At 48.1% G+C, this 23,595-nt stretch overlaps 1 protein-coding gene across 1 annotated transcript; it reads right to left on the bottom strand.

The window, feature by feature from the left end:
• Nucleotides 1-22,027: 22,027 nt before the first annotated feature.
• LOC126527831 (uncharacterized) lies at nt 22,028-23,342 on the bottom strand. Its single transcript, XM_050175681.2, has one exon. It carries the CDS (start codon nt 23,340-23,342, stop codon nt 22,161-22,163), a length of 1,182 nt encoding a protein of 393 aa, XP_050031638.1. The 3' UTR covers nt 22,028-22,160.
• Nucleotides 23,343-23,595: the final 253 nt, after the last annotated feature.

Genomic DNA, 23,595 nt, shown 5'->3' with positions numbered 1-23,595 from the left:
CGCCATTCCGTGGGCTGCCTTCAGGCTGCCTGTCGTGGCCTCCAGATCATGCCTAGCAGCGACTTCCGCTGCCCAGATCGTTAGCCGTAGCTGGTCATCCGGCTCCGAGCTGGCCAAAGCAGCCTCCCACAACTGCGGACTAGATATATGCCAAGAGGCAAGGGGAGAGTGTTTCAGCCATGAATAGGGAGTATGAGCATAGCCCGTTTGTGGGGTGTCTGCAGAGCATGCATTCCAGTGAGAAGGCACCGGGGTGAATAAGGACAAGTCGGGCAGAAGAGAGGGAAGTGTGGGCCTGTAAATGGCGCCACGTGCTCTGTTGGATCTTACATAGGGATTTGTGAGCGGAAGGGAGGGATAAGTGAGAGTTGCGGTAATGTGGTGTGATGTCGTGGAAGGTGAGGAGGGAGTCACGCGTGAAGATCCCGGAGTGGAGGGGGGCAACTCGTTCTGTGATATCGCGAGACATGGAATTTGCCACCCTGTTGCCAGGGTGTCCCGCGTGAGCCGGAACCCAGAGGAGTTGGATGCGACGAGAAGGGGCAGGGGAGTGCTCGTGGATGCAGAGCGCAGAGGAGGAGATGTGGCCCTTCGAAAAGTTGTGCACTGCAGCTTTGGAGTCGCTGAATGTGAAACGGGCCGGGGTAGTGGCAATGGCGAGCGCAATAGCTGCTTCCTTTGCGGCAGTGGAGGTGGGGGCAGGTATAGTGGCGACAGTGAGAGAAGAAAGTGTAGGGGAAGTGGTGGCAAGGGTGTAGGCGGGGTGGGAATTGTATGGCGCCGCATCGACATACACAGCGTTGGACTGTGTGCCGTACTGGCGCCAGAGGGTGGAGGCGCTGGCAGAGCAGCCGGCGGCGTGATGCTCAGGGTGCGTGTTCTTGGGAAGAGGCTTGACAGTGAGCATGGAAGATACAGACAAGGGTAAGGCGTGGTTTACACAGGTGTTGCGGGAATGGTCATCCTACAGTTGTGTGCTCTGTGCGGCGTTCAATTCAGACGCTACTACTGGTGCCTTTCCCCCCTTACCGCCGGCGTCAGCTGTGGCCGCGACTGGCGTGACATCGTAACCAGAGATTGCCTTCACGCCACATCAACCAGCGCCGGCAAACGACAAAGAAGAAGTATGCAGCTCGAGCAATCACCACACGCCATGTTCGTCGGCCTCGTCGGCCGAAAGGGAGGACTGTGCTATTTATGACGTGGCCGATCGGAGCACGCCACGTTCGCTGGCCTCCTAGGCAGCGAGGGACCCGCGCGCTGTGGCCAGTGGCGCCTTGGCTTCGGCTGCTACCATCAGTCCTGATCGCACGGAAGTTTCGGACACGGCTAAAACACCTGGCCCTGCAATTTCTGCGCTCGCTACACCAACGAAGTCTACGGTGTCTTCATGCGCCCCAGTTGCGTGGCATACAACGCCGTGTCTGATTAGTGGCTCTTCTGCAAAAGCCACTGCGCCGTTGCATCTTAATGAGCCCCCGGCTGCCGAAGTTTTATGCGGCGAGGACATCGATTCCGCAACCCAACCGCTACCATCATCATAGTCATCTGAAGATAGCTTCAGCCTCGGAGTTAGTAGTAGCGTTAGACTCTCACCAAGCCTGGATGGGCTCGACGCAGAAATGATGGTCCCACGAGACGTAAAGTGTGCCCTCGCGTCAGGCTCTGGCTCGGACGGCGCCCCGGATCGCCACATCGAGTTACAATGGCCAAAAAACATCGGCCTTCTGCGAGAGGGTCGGCGAACTGACGTGTGTACTGCATTTCCCCTAGACTTGTTCCCGGGGCGTCGACTTGAACAACACAACCAGGTCAGTTCGGTGACACATTTAATTAAATATGGCTGACACCCTGAATATTATTTCAATAAACGCACACGGGTTCCGAAATGCCATAAAACAAGCCGAAATAATCAGCGTGGTCTGTGCATAGATTGTGAGATTCTGTGTTCGCAAGAAACAAATTTTTTCACCATTTGACATGTTCTTGCTTTTCAACGCACTTTCAACCTAGATTGTTTTTTCTCTTTCGGGACATCACGCTCTAGCGCAGTCGGTATTATTAAATTCAATAGAGTTTTAATGCGAGATCATCATTTGATTGTGTGCTATCTTCATTAAGGTTACCTGTCTTCTGCATGTATGTGCCCGCGCAAGCCACTAAGTCCAATGATATTTTTCGTGACCGGGACGTGCATTTCCTGGACGGTCATCACGTGGTTCTTGTTGTGCATTTTAACTGCGTTTTAGGCACGCGAGCAGATATCGAAGGCCCGGGCTGGGGTCGCCCTGACTGGAACGCGCGGGATTGCGTTTCCTCATCAAGCACTTTTCGATGCTGGATACATATCGACTTTTTCGTGGTTCTTCCTTTGTCTGGAGTGGTGACGTGGCACGTCGTCAAGCAGGTTAGACCGTGCCTATCTGCCATACAATTTAGCTCAGTATGTCTCCCAGTCTGATATGATAACGTTGCCTTCATCTCCTGTCTATATTTTTCATCACAGACCAGTTATGCTTGAAGTTTGCTTCCCTGCTTGTTCATCAGCAAAAACTTGGCGCCTCGACATCCGCTTTCTACATGACGTGCTTTCGCGCTCTTGTTTGTCAAGAGATTTGCGCGCTTCTCTTTCTAGATTTGACCCAGAGTTATAGGACGCGCTCAAGGTGCAGTGGCGCCTCCATTGTTCAGTTGAATGTCGTGCACTCAGACGACGCACGTCAGAAGAACTGGCGGATACTGCCATGAAGCTCCATATTGCCCGTCGGGTCAATCAACTGACTCCGCTGAGGTGGTCATGGCAGTGTGAGCTACGGAGGCGTTTCTAACGCCTCATCGCAGCGTCGTCTTTGTCAGCTGCTGCTTGGCGATGCAGACGTAATCCGATGTGTGCACACCCTGAAGTTCTGTGCTTTGCAAGAAACTCTCTTTTTAGACAGCCGAATGTATTCGGCTCTGTGGCCCCACGAGCACTTCCTGTTATGTCACCTCCCGCGCGTGATTATTCGCTCTTTGTATCGCATTTTGAAAACATTACGCGTACGAATATGCGAATAGATAATGGTAACGTCGAAATGCTTAGTGAGCTGCCTCAGGTTTCACCTGAAGTCGCTGAACGTATTTGTGTGCGACCGTCAGCTGAAGAAGTGAAAGCAGCCTCATCTTCCCTGAAGCGTGACTCGGCTCCAGGGCCGGACGGGTTACCCGTAGAGTTTTGTGGAACATTCTGGGAAGATATTGGTGCCACTTTCGTGTCTGTTATAAGCCTCTACTTTTAGAACTTTGAATTCCCGTCTAGTTTTCGCAACGGTAGTATTGTGCTGATAGCTAAGCACTATCCATCATCTGTTCGTACAGAGGAATGGAGGCCAATCACGCTTCTCAACGTTGACTACAACACCTTCACAGCAGTTCTCACCCGATGCTTGGGAAGCCTGAGGCTTTCCTGAATAGGACACCATACGCATGCTCAGTCTCTGGCAGAGAGATACACAGTCCCTCTTTCCTTACGCGTGACATAATGACACAGGCTGAACAGGTCAGCACGTGGTCTCTTAGTTTCACTAAAAGGCATTCGATCGCCTTGAACATAGCTACATATTTAATGTACTGATCTCGTCCGGCTTTTTGTCAAATTTTATTGAACCTATTCGGAGTGCCTATTCAAATATCCGATGTACATTGTTTCTTGATGGTTGGAAAAGGGCACCATTTTCCGTTACTCGTGGCGTTCGTCGAGGGTGCCCTCTATTCCTAGTACTCTTTGTGCTCAGCCTTGAGCCATTTCTGCTCTGAGTACTGAGAGACCCTCACGTGTGCGGTCTCGCACTGCCTGGTAGCGGTGTTGTGAAGGTGACAGCCTTCGCCAATGACATCACATTGTATCTCGCAAATGAAGATAGGTTATCCCGTACCCTTTGAATTTTTACTGAGTACGTAAATATTTCAGGTGCTGCGCTAAATTTTTCAAAATTTCGTTATTTGTTCACCACAGACACGCCTAAGACCTTTTCCGTGCTCAAATGAGCGACTCTATACGTATTTTAGGGCTTGATTCCACCTATGATGGCATATCAGATTCTGTGTGGCTCTCAATTCTTGAACATGTAAGACGAAATGTTCAAGTTGTTCAAGGGTATGATTTGCCCTTATTAGAAAGAAGGTATTTGGCACAGTCTGTATTTTGTGGCTGAGTGTGGTACGTGGGTCACGTTGTACAGCCACCATTATGTGTTACTGGGTCTTTGCAGTCCCTTCTTGGTTCCTTCTTCTGGTCAGGCAGTACAGAACTGGTCTGTCGCGCGGCGCTTGAGCAACCATGCTCTCGCGGTGGGTTCGCGTTCCCATCCGTGTCTGTCCGCTGCCGGCTGCTTGCTCTGCGATTTCTGTTCCCTCTGTTACAGCGTGATCAGTGTCCTGCGCGTGAACTCGGCTGCTATTTCTTTGGCACGAAAAATTCGTTACATGCTACCGGGCGCGCACTTAAATCGTGCACCACAAATCTTACACGCACCTGCATTTTACTCTACGGCCGTGGCATATTATCGCCACATACAACAGGTATGTCCTGATGTAGACGTTCTTGAAAACCGTTTGGTGGATACAATCTCAGCCTTGCTGGTTCCTCTAGTTCCCCCAGCGCGCCGCGTTCCAATATTGTGTCGTGAGATGTAATAATGGCGTCATTTCTACCTGGCCACTTACGCGACTTCATGTGGCGTCTAGGGTGGCAAGTGCTTCCAACTCGTGACAGGCTAGAACGGTGGCGTGTAGTCCCATCTTCACTGTGTGCCAATTGCCCCCTTCATGAATGCAATAAACATGCGCTGCTGTAATGTGTCGTTCCCAGGGTGTTTTGGAGGGCCGTGCATACTGGTTTCCGTGGCATTGGAGTAAACCGCTTTAATACATCTTGTCGCTGCTCACGTGGCCGATTTGCGGGACCTTTAATTGCTGCGGGGGCCTTGTCTATGGCGTAACCGGTGCGAGGCAGTTGCCGCGAGGCATCGTCGCCGCGCTCTGTTTTCACTCCTGGAGAGGCTGTACTCTCAGCTACTGTCGTTTCTTTCAGAGTAGTTATTCTTCCTTGGGGAAGAAGAGTTCCTTCGACAGTGGTCATGCCATTTCCTGTCAGTTGCAGATGCACGCATACGGCTTAATTTTTGACCAGCCTGTTTCTTGTAGCCATGCCATCAGAAATGTTCATTGAATGCGCACAGAATGTTGGGGCCCGTAAGTTCTGTGGGTGCGTACTCTCTTATACATGATTATTTTTGTATATACACATCTCATAGCATCACTTCTAAATTATGTAATGTATATCTGCCATATCATCGTTGTACATAACCATTGTGTACAATGTATATATGGAACATCTTCCTATACCAGTGCCAATTAGTTTATGTGTAACTGTGTTTTTCGTGGGTCTATGTTGTGATATGTTAGTGAGTGGGGACTCGGACCCTACTTTGAGAACGTGCCGTGTATAAAATTCTTCGTTTCTTGCATATGTTATCGTTCTGATGGAATTGTGCCGTGATTGTGTCTCAGTGTTCATGTCGTCTTATGTCGAAATAAACTTTTTCTAAAACACACAATCCTGCAATGACGAAGTAGACCAAAAAGATACCAGAGTGACTTCAGTGACACGCCTAACTCGTAAAATTCGCCCATAGACGGTGGGGTCGAACCGCTGACACAACACACAGCCCCGCAATTTTCAAACCGTAAGCGTGCTTCTCTCATGCCGACGGCAGCTACAATCTAGCACTTCTTTATAGAACGAAGTGACCTGCATAACGATGAAATAACTCTATCCCTGTTCTTGTGGGAGCTGTTCGCTGCGCGACGTTTACAATGAAGGGACCTGTATAACGAACAATTTCGGACATCCCAAGCACTTCGTCATAGAGCTGTTCGACTGTGTTACACTTTTTTGAGACGAGTGGCACGTGTACTTCGCGTCCCACATAGCACAGGCTAGAGCACTTGTGTGCGCTCTAGATTTCATCCGGCCACAAGAATTAGGCACTTTCTTTCTTGCGTCATTGTTTGTCCCCTTCTCGCCTCGGGGCAGCTAACGCTTTGGGACACTGTGTTAAACTCCAAAGCCACCTTCGAGTTCAACCCAAGATGTACCGTTCCTTTCTGGAGTAAAAAATGGATGTTGCTTAGCTAAGGTTAAGCCCAGGATGCGAAGCATACTAGCCTTTATTTTAGTTGTTGAACCACTGTTTAGCCTGGTGAACTGCTGTTGCTTGGCTATATTTGGTTCGGCTAGACGAAGAAACAACTCATGCGTTACTCTGCTTCGCCTTCAAGAGTGGAACGCGACAGCGTTCCCGTCGACCCGCCAAGGGGTGTAATACAATGGGCTACGGCGCAGTGACTACGCGCCCCGCATTGGACGCGGTGAGCGTCGAGCAACGCAGCGTTCGGCGCGGCAACGAAATGTGCGCCTGAGCAAGCGACGCACGCCTGAGCCTTAGAAACAGCTCGTTTCTAAGGCAACACCGCATTCACTAGAGGCGCTTTTGTACCGCTTCGAAGCATCGTACTCGTGGCTCAGTGGTAGCGTCTCCTTCTTTTAGTCACTTCGTCGTCTGCGTAGCTTTACAATCTTGTAGTCTTTCTAATGTAAGCTGGCGTAATTTCTTGTAATATATTAGGTATCTACCACGCAGATTGCGAGGGCAGGTGTCCACGCTGTTCGCATTTTCGACCCAGCACCTGCTAGAGCTGCCCGCATTTCGACGTCACGAGCCTATAAACTGTTTTTCGATGGTGAAGGTCAAGTCGAGGCGTGGAAAAAATTTCCTCCGCTGTCTCAAGTCACTAGGCCCTTCTTTCTGTGTTCTTGATTTTCTTTTCTCCTCCAGTAGTCGGGCTACGTATCATATTTTATCACGCTTCTGCAAGGAGTGGCCCGGTCAGTGTTCTCCACTTACATTGAAACAAAGTATTTGTGCTTGGCTGGGGAATCAGTTGTAGTACTCTTTGATGGCGCCAGTAATGTTCCCGCCTATTGCTAGGAAAAGAAAATGCGGAATTTTTGAAATTCATTTGAATGTAATAGCACGCGTACTTGTTTAATCTTTCTCCGCTGTGACAGCTTTTCATCGGCTAAGAAATGTTAAACGTTATCGCTCTGCGCAGGACATATCTGCATCTATTGGACGTTTCGCGAACGTAATCAAATGGTTCTATCCGTTGCCTGTTGTCACCGAACCTTCTGTAATCTGATTGCATGCGTGACTCGCATGGTGTATTGCTTTCTGGAAGGGTTCAGGCACCAGCGGGTATACGCTTGAACCTTCTACGTCGATGCATAAAAGTCCACGCGCTTGACCCATTTATCAGATAAGACGAGCGTTGACTGTACTCACTGCAATCGCTGTGCTTGTAGTGTCACTTGCTTTTGTTGCACAGCTTGGCGCAATAAAAGGTTGCCTTCGGAATTTACACCTTTGCTGCTGCTCTCTTCACCGTAACTGCAACGCAAGAATATTATATTGATGAGATATTGGGGCCTTTATTCGGCACCGGCGTTTCCTTTTCAAATAAATATACAAACACTGAAGCTCACGTACATAAATAATTACATAAAATCGAACTTCATAATTAAAAATCATGTTCTAAAACTGAAACTTCGTGCAAGTGAACTGATATAAGTGGAACACTCAGCACTAAAGAGAAAATGAAAACAGAAGCGGGAACGAAGAAACATTAGGAAGAAATCGGAAGCAATATTTTTCTTTGTAACTTGTTTGGGGAGTAACTAGAGTAAGTAGAACAGTCCTGTGCAAGGGCTTGGAGACGAGAGATCGCATTTTGTTAAGTTTGGACATGTTACCCGGATGTTCGCCTTTTATTCTCGCCCCATTCTCGTCTCGAGTGGCCGAATAGCGGCTCTGGATTTTGGCTCAAGGTCCCTTGAAAGTCGCCGACAACGGGAGCTAAAAAGCGCTTAACAAGGACGAAACTAGTGCACAAACTTAGCGCTTATCCCGACTCGGGTTGACTGAAGAAACGTGACATTTATATCTGCGGCATGAGACCAGTATGGGCTTTCGCACTCAAGGTAAAGCCAATAAATATCGAAGGCACCAGGAGCCCCCCAAACCAACCACATCATATGCACCGAGCGGCCGTAGTGAGGCGCCACCAGCGCGTCAGCGACATGCTGGCGAACAACGCCACGAGCAGCAGAAGTCAGAGCGCTGGCATGTGAAGCAGACGACGGGACGTATGCGCTCACGCTGCTTCCCGCGATTTCGCACTGCAGGATTTAAGGCCTGACGTGTCGGAAAAAAAATTTTCGTGTGTCCGCTTTTGAGAAAGGTCGCCTCTTGTACGTGGCAGGCCACATTCATGGCACTAGCTACCATATCAAGTATAATAGTAGGGCAAATTGCGATGCAAATGCACCCCGCCAAGAAAGCTCACCGCAGTAATCTAAGAAGTGGAGCTCCAGCATTTATATTCCAGGTATTCCATTGCTGTGTACATTAACATTGTCACATATTTAATCGTGTAAATAGGGGAAGAGCGCAAAAAGAATATACACCGACTATGTATGAACACTGCATAAAGTACATACCATTGGGTATGTATCATGCAGCTGCTGGGAGTGTGGAACTTTGTATGTGCCTCAAGTGCCAGCGGGCATCTTCCGCTCATGAATGAACCTTCTTAGACGTTAACTTGGGTCACTGCAAGTATTCCAACATCACACCTACACGCCGACGTTCACGTAATGTGATTTTTCTTGCTATCGAGGGTCGTCGTCGACATCATATTTTTTTTTTTTTTTTTTTGCTGTTAAAGGCGCATTCTTGCCAAATATGACTTACAACCTCGCGTTTGTGCTCTCGAAGGTCTTTGTATGGGATATATTGAGCTAAAAGGCTGTTGCTGCTAACGAAGATGTAGAGATTTGTGATGTGATTTTTTAGTCCGTCATACGGCAACAAATTATATATCAGAAAACTTCAAAGATTATCAGGATGACTGCGGTGGTTATGCATTATACCGTATAGGCTTGTACACATGATCATTGGCTCTAATGGCAATGCAAGTACCTGTGGCCGTCATGGTTATTCATACAATAACGAAGTACACCCAAAAGATACCTGAGTGCCTTCAGTGATACGCACAACTCGGGAAATTCGAGCGTGAACCATGGGTTCGAACCGCTCGTGCAACACGAGCAGCAGCGCGTTGTTCAAAACGTACGCATGCTTCTCTTATGCCGACGCCAGCCACAGCCTAGCACCTCTTCATAGAGCGGAATCACCTTTATAACGAAGGAATAACTCAATCCCTGTTGTTTTGTGAGATGTGCGCTGCGCGACGTTTACAACGAAGGGACCTGTATAATGAACGATTTCGGACACCTCAATGACTTCGTCAGAGATGTCTTCGACTGTGTTACAGTTTGTCAGTTTGTTCCCTTCTCGCATTGTGGCAGCTAACGGTTTGGGACACTGTGTTACACTGCACCCCCGCCTTAGGGTTGGGCCCAAGCTGTACCGTTTTTTTCTGAAGTAAAAAATTAGCCGACGATTGCGATACCCTCTAATGCGAAATCTATACGCGTTTTCATTTCGCGATACGTTGGCTAGCGCAGACAATCTGTTTCGTGCCGTCCATTGCAAACGGAGCGAAATGTGGCGCCACCGCCTCGCTAATGGAGAGATCGCGTGAAGTAGCGTGTGAGTGACGTGTGGCCGCGATTCACAGCAGCCACCGCAGACAAACTGCTCATTCAGCGTTTCGAGTCCGTATATAGTATCGGTGGACGCGCTCGCCGCATGCCATCGGTGAAGAGACGATAGCGCGCTACTCTAGCGCTATCTTGTAGTGGTCGTTGCAGCAGAGCCCGTTTTGCACGGCACTACGCTTCCATCACGCTTTCGCCATACCCTCCTCCTCCGTTTTCCTCTTCGCGCTCTATGCGCTATCGCCATCATTCATGTGCGTAAAGCATAAGCGCTTTTAATAACTTCGTCGTCTGCCTATGTTTATCATCTTGTAGTTGTAAGCTGTCGTGACTTCTTGTAATCGGTTAGGTACCTACCGCGCAGATTCCGAGGGCAGGTTTCCGCGCCGTTTTCATTTTCGACCCATCACCTGCTACAGCTATCCGCATTTCGAGGTCGCGAGCCTATAAGCAGCTTTTCCATGGTCAAGGTGAAATCGAGGCGTGGGAAAAATTTCCTCCGCTGTCTCAAGTAACAAGCCCCTTCTTTCTGTATTCTTGATTTTTTTCTCCTCGAGCACGTGGGCAACGTATCATACTTTACCACGTTTCTGCAAAGAGTGACCGGGTGAGTGTTCTCAACTTACATTGGTACAAAATTTTGTGCTCGGCTCGTGAATCACTTGTAGTGTACTGTGGTGGGCCAATGTTGTGGCTGTCGGCCCGTTGCCAGGAAAAATAACAATTTAAAAAAAAAATTCTGAAATTTAATGCCGCGCGTACTTGTTTATCTTTTTGCGCTGTGACTGCTTTTCACTGGCTAATAACTGTTAAACGTTATCGCTTGGCGGGGACATATCTGCATGTATTGGACGTTTCGGGAATGCCATAAGATGGCTGTGTCCGTTGCCTGTTGTCACCGAACCTTTTGTAATCGGATTGTATGTGGGACTCTCATTGTGTAGTGCTTTCTGGAAGGCATGAAGGCACCAGCGATTACGCTCTAACCTTCTACTAGTCATGCGTAAAAGCCAACGCGCTTGACCCGTTGATCAGATAAGACGACCGTTGACTGTGCTCATTGCAATCGTTCTTGTAGTGTCACTTGCTTTTGTTGCGCAGTTGCGACCGATAAGAAGTAGCATTTATGATTTACAGCTTTGCTACTGTAAATCACAAGACAAGCTGAGCAGCTGCTTTACAGTTGATGGTATCATAAAAGATTGCCGACTATTCGAGCATGCCAAAAGCCGAGGCGTCCTGCAACCATTCGCCAGACTTCCCAATACTGCCGCAACGTATGGGTAGAACAACAGGTTAGCAAGCATAAGCGTTTGGTTCCATCTGTTGATTCCACCCACGCGTTCGTACATAGCCGCCCGCATAGCAGCATGCGTCGCCATCAGAGGGCGTGGTGCGAATCGCTCGATGTGAACTGGATGCGATGGCGCCCGCAGCTTTCTGTTCGCGTAGCCCTGATGCTACCCCTTTCTTCAATTCCCCTCGTACAAGGCATCGTTCGCCAGGAACTTGATAACATTGCTGTACATTCTGTCTGTGCTATAGCCAACCCCAGAGCCCCCCCCCCCCCCCCCCCTCCAACGAACGCCCTTCTACTATTTTTGCTCCACGCCGACGCTTCTCTGCGTTATCGCAACCCGACTGAGTGGAGAACTGCGGATAACAAGATAATATGTTTCACCTGTCGCCGCAGTGGTCATGTCATCCGATACTGTTGCAACTCGAGACCCCATGAGCCTGAGCCGTTTTGATGAAAATACCCGCAATACCCGCCCACCGCCGAGTTTAACAGCGCCGACAACTCTACTCGGAACACGTGGTACAGCCGCTTACCATCGCCGCGCGGACACCAGTCTCGTTCACCGCAAACACGTAGCCCAGCCACGTCGCCACGTCGCCTTCCGTCCCCTGTGGCTCTCGGCCGCACCCTTTCGGAAAGGTAAAAACTGCAGCCCTTGGAGGTGGTGCTGCATTGCGTAATACGGAATCAAATCCTCTGTCTATACCCACAAAAAGAAGTGTAATTGATGTTAAAATAGACGGCGTACCTGTCCAAGTACTCGTGGACACTGGAGCCTACGTATCTGTGATGAGTGCTAGACTACGTAGACGTTTAAAGATGGTCCTCACCCTAGCAGCTGCACAAGTGCTTCGTGTAGCCGACGGCAGCGTGCTGGTTGTTCTTGGAATGTGTACTAAGCTATTTAGTAAAGCCGGCCGCCCTACTTCTTTCTGTTCCCTTTGCTGTGATCGACAACTGCCCTCACGACGTTATCCTTGGATTGGACTTTTTACCCCAAAATTCTGCTCTCATAGAGTGCGCGACCGGCGTTCTTCAGTTAGAACTGCCTGAACTCGCTGATGCCCCTCCCCCCCGCCCCACCGCACTTGTGCTCGCTTCACGATGTGCGTCTGTCACCCGAAACAGTCGCTTACGTCACTTTGGCCACACAGCCACAGGTTCCTGACGGTGAGTATGTGCTTCGCCACATCGTCGGCGTGCTTTTCAAGCGGCACGTTGCTGTTCCACATACCCTGGTTATGGTTACTAACAACGACGGCGTTCTCCTGCTTCTGAATTTCAGCCTGTGCCGTCAAGTGCTTCCGGCCGGGATGTTCCTGGCCAGCGTTTCTAGTACTTCCGAATTTGACATTGAGAGTTTGAATGCCGTAAGTGGTTTATTATCGCCTATTGCAGCTCACAGCTCTGGTTCCTTAGCGATTTCACCCGATCTCACCTTTGCGCAGGCAACGCACATACGTCTCATTCTCAGATCATACAGTGACATCTTTGATTTCGGCGACAGGCCTTTAGGCAAAACATCTGTTGTTCACCACCGTATAAACGATGGAGACACGAATCCCATTTGCGGCGTCTCTATCATGTATCGCGTGCTGAATGTAGAGTCATCCAATAAGAATTGGACAAAATGCTCCGTAAAGGGGTCATCGAAGCATCATCCAACCCTTGGGCTTCGCCTGCCAACCTTGTGAAAAAAAAAAGGTGGTACCTGGCGTTTTTGCGTTGGTTATCGCCCACGCATCGGCGCTGTTCTCGCCCAACAGCAGATTGGTATACCGAATGCGTGATAGCTTACGCCAGCCACCTGCTGTCACCTCCCGAGAGAAATTACTTCATCACCGATCGGGAATGATTGACTTTAGCTTGGGCTGTCGCCAACTTCCGGCCATGTTTGGACGGCGCCGCACGTTTTCGGTCGTTATAGACCAGCACGCCCTCTGCTGGCTCTCTTCTCTCCGGGACCCGACAGGATAGCTTGGTCGTTGGGCTTTGCTGCTCTAGGGGTTTTCACTTATTGTCAACTACAAGTCTGGACATCTGCACAAGGACGCTGACTGCCTCTTTCGTTACCCGATGGATCCTTTTGATCCTATTGCGCGTAATCCGGTGACCGGCATGATGGCTTTTACTGACATGACCGACAAGCGCACTGAACAACAACACCACAAATCCTTGCAGTCCATCATCGCCGGAGTGCAATCTGGTAGCACCGACGGCACATGCGTCATGTTTGCTGCACGACGGCATCCTCTACCGCCGCATTATCAAATTTGACGGCCCTGAGTTGCTCCTTGTCCTTCCTCGTCATCTGCGATCCGTCGTTCTTGAACAACTTCACGATGCACTGACGGCCGGACACCCTTGGAGTGTTGCGCACATACGACCTCGTACGACGCCGGTTCTTCTGGCTGGGTCTCTATGCTCTGTGCGTCATTATATCGCAACTTGCGAATTGTGTCAGCACCGGGAGAAACCTCCCCTGCCACCTGTCGGACGATTCCATCCAATTGAAGTTTCCTCTGAACCTTTCTTTCGCGTAGGCCTTGACTCTGCTTGGCCCTTTTCCGACGACGACTAAAGGGAACAAGTGGATCGCCGTCGCTACTGATTACGCGACAGACTACACGATAACAAAGGCGTTGCCGACTAGTTGCGCAACTGACGTCGCCGATTTTATCCTCCATGACGTCATTCTTCACCACGGTGCACCTCGACAGTTACTTGCAGACCGCGGCCGCTTGTTCTTGTCTCGAGTTGTCGATGACCTTCTCCACTCTTGTGCACTGAGCACCAAGCTACCCACCGCCTACCACCCACAAACGAACGGTCTTACGGAACGTCTCAACCGAACACTGACAGAGATGCTGTCGATGTACGTCTCCAACGACCCCCGCGACTAGGACGCCCCGCTGGTTTACGTGACATTCGCGTATTATCGTCCCGACATGACGCCGCAGGATATTTACCCTTTTATCTTTTTTATGGTCGCGACCCCACGTTGCCGTTTTACACCGTCCTACCTTCTGTGGCACGTGTTGCAACTGAGTACGCTCGTGAAGTCATCGATCGCGCTCAAACGGCGCGTCAAGTCACCCAATCGTGTTTATTGGGTCTCACAGCATACACATCGCGATGGCGCCGCAGGTGCTTGGGTGCCCCTCTGGTCACCATGGGCGCGGTCGGAGATATTCTGTTCGATACGCGTTTTGTTCAGTTGCTGCAACGTCACAAAGTTGCAGTATGCAAAATTTGTGACAGCGGGGCGGAGAGAGCAGCCAATCAGGAAGCGGTGACCTCCCCGGAAGTTTACTTCCGTCGTTTGTCGTCTGCTTGCAAACGGTATACTACAAAACCAAATGTATCTCGTCTTCCAAATGAATTAAATCTTTATCTAAAAAACTGTATTTTTTCTTCTCAAGCCCAAACACGTTTTCAAATAGTAGTACGTGTGACTACTGCAATTTATAACTATTAGGTTCCTTGCGTCGTCCCTAGGTGGTGTCGCGCACAGCGAGAAGAAAAAAGAAAAAGAAAACGACGGGAGGAGTGGCGCACTTTTCAAAGGGCAGCGACAACATTCCAGTAGCTTGCTGGCACCAACGATGTTGTCGATTTATCTGTACAACCAACGAATTATTTGTTTCGAGAAACAAAAACGACGCCGGAATTCACTTTCTGCCATTTCTTCAAACGCGTTTCGCACCGCCACCCGCTCTCCTCCTTCCTCTAGAAACGCCAGCGCAACAACCTAAGTTCCCAACGGAAGCGCCATTTTCTCGAATTAAACTATGGATTGGATTCAAACGTGCTATTCCGCAGCCGAAAAGGCCGCCTGTTGTATCCAATCCAATCCACCAGACGCGCCATGCGAAGCCGTATGATGGCTCCAAACTCCTCAACTCCCGTCGCGTTCGGACGAAATGCTCGGTGGGCGGATGATTGACAGGAGCGTGCCGTCATTTTGACGTCACCAAAAACGGGGCGGCGCCCCGCGGCTGGCGACGTCGGCGCGGAGTAGGCCAATCGCGCGCGCCGGTAACCGAACGAACGCGCCGAACAACCATCTCCGATCGCACCGCATGTTGTCGGGTTGGCCTCTCCTGGAAACTTATGTCTTGCTGCGCAGGGCCTTATGAAGTCCAACGTCAAGTTAACGACGTCAAATACGAGATCTCGCCGTTGCAGTTGGATCCATCCTCAAGTCCGACGCTTGTTGACATCGTGAACGTTTCCCGGCTGAGGCCATACTTCGATCGCAGTTCTTCGCCTAACATGCTCCGAGACGGCGCTTCTGCACCCGGAGGTCCTTGTACGGCATGATTAAAGAAGCGAAAAGAAGATCGCGAGACGCTGGCTGTTGCGTGTGTTTGCAGGACAGCCATCTTGACTACATTGATTTTGCTTGTATATTTGTTGTAAACACAGTCTGTTTATACTCCCCACATCCCCGTAACAATATTTATGGTATATTCAATAATATGAGCCGACTAGCCCTGCAACAGGTACTTGTGAAAATATTTTCTTGCTTCATGAGTTGCAAAGTACAGGCGATGCAGGAATGCGATTTCGCATATATATATATATATATATATATACACGGCGCACCTATGCACGGCACAACATATACTCCTGAAATCATGTTGAAACATTGTAACTCATACTGTTCAGTAGTATATTGTAGTTAACTTGAAACGCAAACAGTGGGACCATGAAAATTTTGCACTAGGGACAAATGAAACTACGAAATGACATACACTGCTTCAGAGGAATACACACTGACATTTGCCTGCAACATGGCGCAAGGTCTATGCATTCATAGCATGCTGAGATATTGACCTTATCATTATAAGACCCACGTACTGTAACAAGTTCAGATATATTGCATTATAGCCCGATCCCCAGAGCTGCATTGATTTTGTCGAATTACCGCTCACGCCAATTTTCAACGAATAAAAAGCCGTGTTATGTCAACCCCATCATAGGCATTCTTTTACTATGAAGTGAAAATATCTTTAAAAGAGCACGTATTGAAGGAGGCGAGCAATCCAATAAATTCCACAGTGACAATGTAACTTCATGCAAACACGTGCGTTCTATCGCAGATGCAGGTAAATCACACATATAAGGAAAAAACACCACAACAACTGCACGCTAGCTCTGGAGGCTGCTGGCAGGCTTCGTCACTGCGGCATGCATAGCTTTTTGCCACATTGTGCGGCACGCAGCATGCAACAATGATGGCTGGGTACCGGTCTGGAGCCATGTGCAGCTCTGCTTGCAGGCCGTGAAATCGCCGCTTCAGCTGCCCTATAGACCTGTAAGAGCAGTTTACGTTAATGCTCTTGTACAACTGCTACTCTTGTGATGTGTCTCCAAGATACCACATGATACCGACCGCTATAATCATACCATGGAAGCCCTTCGAGATACGTCTAGTGTAATTATCTGTCAGGCAGGTAAAGGTATGGCAAGTGATATTTTAGCTCGTTTGTATCAGGGTAGGAAATGAAGCCAGTATGAAAGATCATGTGGATGATTGACCAGGCTCCAGCAGATACACTGCACATAGCACAGGTGAAAAACCACGCCGACAGTGCTCACTCGCTTGTGTTCACCTGTCTGCTTCTTCGTAGCTTGCCCTGAGTCAGAACGAGTACAACGCTGGTATGAACATGTACATCAAGGAGGAGGAACGCTGCTTCAGTGCCGACTGCGCAGTTTTCAATGGCAATAAAAAGATTCACGCGTGCAAAAAGCCTATGCCAATGCTATGGGCTTTAAGCTTACGCTGTACATAATTGATCCGCATTCCATCATGTGAATCACCAAATGACTAAGAAAAACCTCATAAAATGCGGCACGACGGCAAAGCATCTATTTCAAATTGGCGACTACTATTTCACCCTGACTAAATGATAAACATCAACCACTGAACATAAATAGGGTTGACACACTGTCGGATATAGCTGCAGCATGTGTGCAAATGAATCGTGCAAATGACTTTTTCTGCAGGCACTTTTGTGTAATCAATCTTCTTAATGCGCTCACACCATTGCATGGTAATGACATGACCATATAATCGTACAGTAGTTAGCAGTGTCTGGTAGCATTCTTCATTCCACTTCTGCTAGCTGTGCACTGGGAGGAGCAAAACTTACAGGTGATATATTTATGATGAGTGCACGCGGACGTACCTTTCGACCACTGCCCTTGTTGCGCCATGCGCTGCATTATAGCACCTCTTCCCTGGAGTGTCTGGTGTCCGGAATAGGGTCATTAGCCATGGTCTACATGGGTATCCACTATCCGTCAACAAAAGACTGGCGTTCACGCCCTGTCGAAGCACTTGGTGAAGCTGCGTGGTTTCCACCTGGCCATTTTGCGACGACGTCAAGGATCCGGCAGTTGGCATCGACGACGAGCTGAACATTGATAGAATTGTAGAAATACCGGTTGACATGCGCCTCCTCGTTCTCCTCGGGTGCCTGGATCCTTACGTCGGTCTGTTGAACCCACCCAAGGAACGGCTCTTAAATCTGTAGTCAACTGAGGGGCTGCTGTAAATAACGTCTCACGAACCTTGCCATGAACCTTTCTCCGTGACGTTCCTTCGTAGAGGACAGACAGTCTGGCTTCCGCGTCTTTCCCGTAAACAAGGCTTCTAACGCACTTCAAGCAGTCTTCTTAACCCTTTTCTGAAGAGAATCCAGGTTGAAGTATTTCAACGTCCTCATGGTTGCCCATTTTTGGAGCTCCGGGTTGACGCCACAGGACTTGTAGTTTTTTTTTTTTTCAATAGTGGCAAGGGTCGTTTTTCACACGTTCCTTGTGTCATTACGACAAAAACCTCTTCTCTGCCTGGATCAGGCAGGGGTCGCGCGTTTCAAGCGCGTTGACCACGTAATTAAAAGGAGGCTTCTTCGTGGAACGAGGGCCTACCTCTGTTATTAGGTAGCTCACTGCATTGCTGGTAGCTCGGTCCCTTTCATGACCGTCATTGCAAATAGTTACACGTCGACAGAGGGCAAGGAGCTCGTGCCGGTTAGCGCCAGGTTCAAAGGTGAATTTTGGTTCCTTGTCCAAAGTCTTGCTAAAATCGTTGGGAAGGCGGAAGTCGCCTAAGACAGTCACATTGTTCGAGGCAGTCTTCGCATGCTTCTGTCCCGCCGGAAAGTTGGTTCGTGTACGATGCCACATGACTCTAGTAACCTGTGCTGCTAGCTCCTTGTGCTCGGTGTAGCATCTGTCATTGCTCTTTTAATCCATTCCTTCCACCAAAATGGTGCGCAGCCAGCCTTGGAATAGCCGTATTTGTCGCCAGTACTCCGCCTTGAGGATCTTCGCAATCCTGCGTGTATGACCCTACGACGAACTGACAACACCAAACAAGGCTTGTACTTACAGAAGAAGCAATTTCCGCTTCAGACAGAAAGCCACAGCCCAGTAGTGACATGTTGCGACAGCGATGAGGGCGACGAGGTCAATGGCGCTGTTGTGCTTGGCTTGTGTCTACAATAAAGGGCCCAACGTAAGAGAAATATGGCTTGGTAGAACATTTTCTTGGCTGAGTTGGTTCACAATTTACAAGGGAAACAGCAGCGCGAAAGAAACAAGGACAAACCAAGTACCAGAAGACTGGCGTTTACTTCCAACTGTGGTGGATTGAAAAAACGTGATATTTATAAGTACAACACGAAACAAACATGGAGTATCACATTGATGATTAAGCAACCAAATATCAAAGGCACCAGTACACCCCAAAAGAACCACATCATAGCCATGCACCATGATAGAACCGTGCGGCCCAGTATACCGAAGGTGATTAGAGACAATAGAGTTTATCAAGCCGCACAACGCTTGCCTCTAAAACACGTGAAGCACATGCGCAGACCTACCAACTAATGAAAAACTAGAATAACAAGGCTTAAAAAGGAGATGCTGCGCCAGAAACAATGACGCGGAAGGAGTAAATAACCGAACAAAAGACAGGAAAAAGTAAACCAACCGATGGTACTTGACTGCAAAATATATGAAACCTACACACTACAATAAACAATAATAATGCTTAAAGGACGAGGTGCTACGTCAGTAAACACAGACATACACGACAGATGAAAAAAATAATGGCCTTACATTAAAAGCGACTTGCTGCCTTAACGAATTGGGACACTTCACTTCACTTCACTTTATTACCTTAAAGGCCCCCAGGATTGGGGGTATTACATAAGGGGTGGGTAGCTATTAAAATAAATTATATACACAAGGGAAAGATGTTTAGGTACAAGTTTGCTCGCTGGTAAATATGTTAATTATACAGTTCAAAAACGTCGATGGGCAGGTGATTGCGGCGATGTCGTGTGGAAGGCCGTTCCAATCCGAGGCTGAACGTGGGAAGAATGATGTGGCAAACGTGGTAGTGTGCGTACGTGGACGAGCGACTTGAAAGGGATGACCAATGCGGAGAGAAATACGTGCAGGAGGGCTGATGTAGGGTGGATGATGAAGTGAGCTGTAAAAAAACCTATGAAATAAGTACATAGTAGCGATACGACGCCGACAAGTCAGGCTTGTTAAGCCGTATTCTGCTTTTAACGATGATATACTGACATTATATGAATAGCATGAATGGATGAATCTTGTGGCACGATTCTGCACTGATTCTAGACAGTTTGTTAGATATTTTTGGTTAGGGCTCCAGATGGCAGAGGCATATTCCAGCTTCGAGCGTACGAGTGACTTGTATGCAAGCAATCTTAGGTTTGGTGGCGCTAGACGTAGATGACGTTTTAGGAAACCAAGGCTTCTGTTAGCAGATGATATCACTCTAGTGACATGCGCGTTCCAGGTTAGATCGTTAGACAACGTTACGCCTAGGTATTTGTAAGACTGTGTTAATGCTATCGTGACGTGCGAAATTGTATAAGGGAACAGGAGAGGATTACGTTTTCGATGAAATGACATGAGTTTGCATTTATTGGGGTTTAGTTCCATGAGCCATTGGTTACACCAGTCCTGGACGCAAGTTAAATCTCTTTGAAGAGTTAGTTGATCAGAGGGGTTACTGATTGTGCGATAGATAACACAGTCATCGGCAAAGATGCGAATGTTACAGGAGACCTGTGTTGGTAGGTCGTTAATATATATTAAAAATAGAAGGGGACCAAGGACTGATCCTTGCGGGACGCCTGATGTTACTGCAAGAGACCTAGAGGTTTGATTATTAACGTGAACAAATTGGGTACGGTTTGCCAGAAATTCTTTTATCCACTGCAGTATGTTATGATGCAAATTTAACCAAGAAAGTTTTAGTAGCAAGCGCTCGTGGGGAACTTTGTCGAAGGCTTTCGCGAAATCTAGGCAGATTGAGTCAGTTTGAAGGTTAGAATCAAGGGCCATGTGCAGGTCATGGACAAAAATAGCTAATTGCGTTTCACAAGATAGGTTTTTACGGAAGCCGTGTTGAGAAGGATGAAAGAAATTAATAGAGTCGAGAAAGTTCATTATGCAAGAATAGATTACATGTTCCATGATTTTGCATGGCACACTTGTTAAAGAGATGGGGCGATAATTAAGGGGCGATTCTTTGTTACCTGATTTGAAGACCGGAACGACCTTCCCCACCTTCCAATCGCTGGGTATGCTACCTGTGGAGAGTGATTGTGTGAACAGTAATGATAAGTATTCTGAAGAAGCATGACGAATGTTTTTTAAGAGTTTGCTGGTGATTTCGTCAGTACCTGCAGAAGATGACATCTTAATATTTTCAATGATACCGGTGATGCCGTGTGCAGCGAATGTGATTGGTGGCATGAGCGATCTTGGCTGGGAAGTTGGGACAAATGTTGGCATATCAGTTTCGTTTGTGAAGACAGATGAAAATGCAGTGTTAAATATATTTGCACACTCAACGTCGCTCACTTCCTCGCCATGCGTGTCGGTAAGTGTGATGATAGGCGCATAATCAGAGTTTAGAACTTGCCAGAACTTTCTGGGATTATTGCTTAGGATCTTCGGCAGGTCAGTATGAAAAAATGCATGTTTGGCATTAGAAATGGACCGCAAATACGTTGACTCGGCCTCGTAGTATTTATTCCATGCGCATTCGCTTGGGTTTAGTTTTGCTGCACGGAAAAGTCGTTTTTTCTTGTTCTCGAGCGTTTTTAAGGACTTTGTGAACCATGGTTTATTATGATTGGCACGAAATGTAACGGTGGGAATGAATTTGGATGTTAGTTCGGCAAGCTTGGTTTTAAAAGTAAGCCAGTTGTCCTCAATCGATCGGTCATGAAAATCTCTTTCGAATTCTGGAAAAAAAGCAAGCAATTGGTTGTTCATTTCATTGTAATTGCCTTTGTCATAAAGGCGAATTGTTTTGTGGAACGTTTGGCGCGATTCCGCGATGAAGGTGAAAGTAGCATGTATAATTTTGTGGTCGCTAACCTCGCGGAGATAAGTAAGATTCGCTAAACTTTCAGGGTGATTAGTTAGTATAAGGTCCAAGATGTTTGACGAATCACGTACGACGCGTGTAGGTTCTTTTACTAATTGGGTGAGATTAAAATTTAGACAGACGTCAAGGAAGTTAGTTATTTCTTCATTGCTTGCTGGTGTGAAGTTCTGCCAGTCAATAGACGGGAAGTTAAAATCGCCAAAAAGAAGAATGCGCGCGTTGGGATGTGTAGTAGTAAGTTGATTTAGGCTATCATTTAGGTAATAAGAAAATTGTGGATAGCTGTAGGGGGGTCTGTAGCAGACACCTAGTATGACGGTTTGAGGTGCGGAACGGCAGATTACCCATAGTATTTCAAGTTCTGATTGGATATTAATAACAGAACAAGGCAATTGTTGGTTAGTGGCAATGAGAACACCTCCTCCTCTGGAGCCCTTGCGGTCCTTGCGAAAAACTTTAAAATTAGGTAGATTGGCAAGAACTTCCGTATCAGTGACGTCATCTGTTAGCCACGTTTCAGTTAGTACAAGTATGTTGATGGAAGATGATGAAACAAGATTACAGATGTGTTCACGTTTGGGGAGGAAACTGCGTATGTTTGTGAAAATAATAGAAAAAGAAAGATTTGGAAGTTTACCACGAGGGCTGCTACCAGGAAGTTTAGTTACACGACGATGAACCGTATGCTATGAGATTTCTTTTACTGTCTGCGATGATTCGTCGAATGCGTACTGTTTCGGACCGATGAATAATGTTTTGTAGCGCAAGGAAAATTTTGTGTTTTTAGTTTTGGCAAATCTAACTAGATGCTTTCGCGCATCTCGGACAGGGCGTGAAAAATCCTCCCCGACGCTGTAATCAGTCCCTTTTAACTTACGGCCATTTGAAAGAATTAGCTGTTTGGTTTTAAAAAATGTCAGTTTGACTATAATTGGGCGAGAGCGCCCAGAAGAATGGCGCCCAAGACGGTGAGCCCGTTCAATTTCTTTTGGGTCAATGGTTAGACCTAAGTGATCACGGCAGAGGCGCAGGACAGTTTCTTCAGATTGGGCGTAGTTTTCCGATGCATTGTTATCTGTGATATTATAGAAAATTAAATTGTTTCGTCGCGAGCGATTTTCGGCGTCATCCAGGCGGGCTTCTATTCCTTTGATATCTTTGGCTGTTTGGGTGGTGTTAGTGCAGATCGCATCCATGTCGGTGCGTAGTGTTACCAGGTCTTGATAGCGAGTTTCTAGGTTGGATAATCTGTTACTGAGGTCCGATATAGCCTGTTCAGTAGTTGTTAGTTGGTTTCTAAGGCCTTGAACCTCGGCGAGTAGTTGTGACTGACCAGTAGACAGCTTCTTTAGTTCTGCGAGTACAGTGTCGGGACCTGGGTTTGACTCGATATCACCAGCCAACAGCAACAAGGTACGTACTACATCATAACATTCAACAACAATCGAAAGGCAGCACTGTGGGCTCGGTAGCTGCAGGAGACAGTAGTTACTTGATTTTTTTGTTAAAAGACAATACTGATTACTGACCTGCGCAGCGAAGGCGAACGGCTTAGATGAGTGCATCGTGGCACAGCGACCGAGCCCACAGAGTGCCGCGCGTTGGTGATGGTCTTTTATAGATGGCCCCTCGGTTGTTGTCGATGACGGTGCGTGAATCCAGGGGCAGTTGAGGTACGGCAGCGGTGGCGCTGCCGGGCTATCTGTAGTAGCAGACAGCAGACAAGGGCTGGCGGGCCACTCGCAGCGAAGTGGTTCGTTGAGGGCCGTGGCATCAGAAGCGGCGGGAACCAGGGCCAGGATGAGTATCCGGATGATTAGACGGGCAGACACCTGCGCAGCGAAGGCGAACGGCTTAGATGAGTGCATCGTGGCACAGCGACCGAGCCACACTATACATATCCTTCGAGGAAGGCAAGTTCTTTGTCGTTAAGTGCTAAAAAAAGGCGTTATAATGCACTTAACACCCGACTTCAGAAAATGCAATGCTTCCACAATTTCCCTTTCTATTCTGTCTAGTGACTGCTGTAGAAATGTGGTGCGCGCGCATTTATCCCGTACTAAGGAGCCCACCTTTTGATCGGTGTGCTGTGATTTAAAAGAAAAATTGTTTTTGTAAAAG

This window comes from Dermacentor andersoni, chromosome 9 (assembly GCF_023375885.2).
Source record: "Dermacentor andersoni chromosome 9, qqDerAnde1_hic_scaffold, whole genome shotgun sequence".
Lineage (NCBI taxonomy): Eukaryota > Metazoa > Arthropoda > Arachnida > Ixodida > Ixodidae > Dermacentor > Dermacentor andersoni.
The sequence above is the reverse complement of the archived record's forward strand: the minus strand, read 5'-3'. Positions and strand labels throughout refer to the sequence as shown.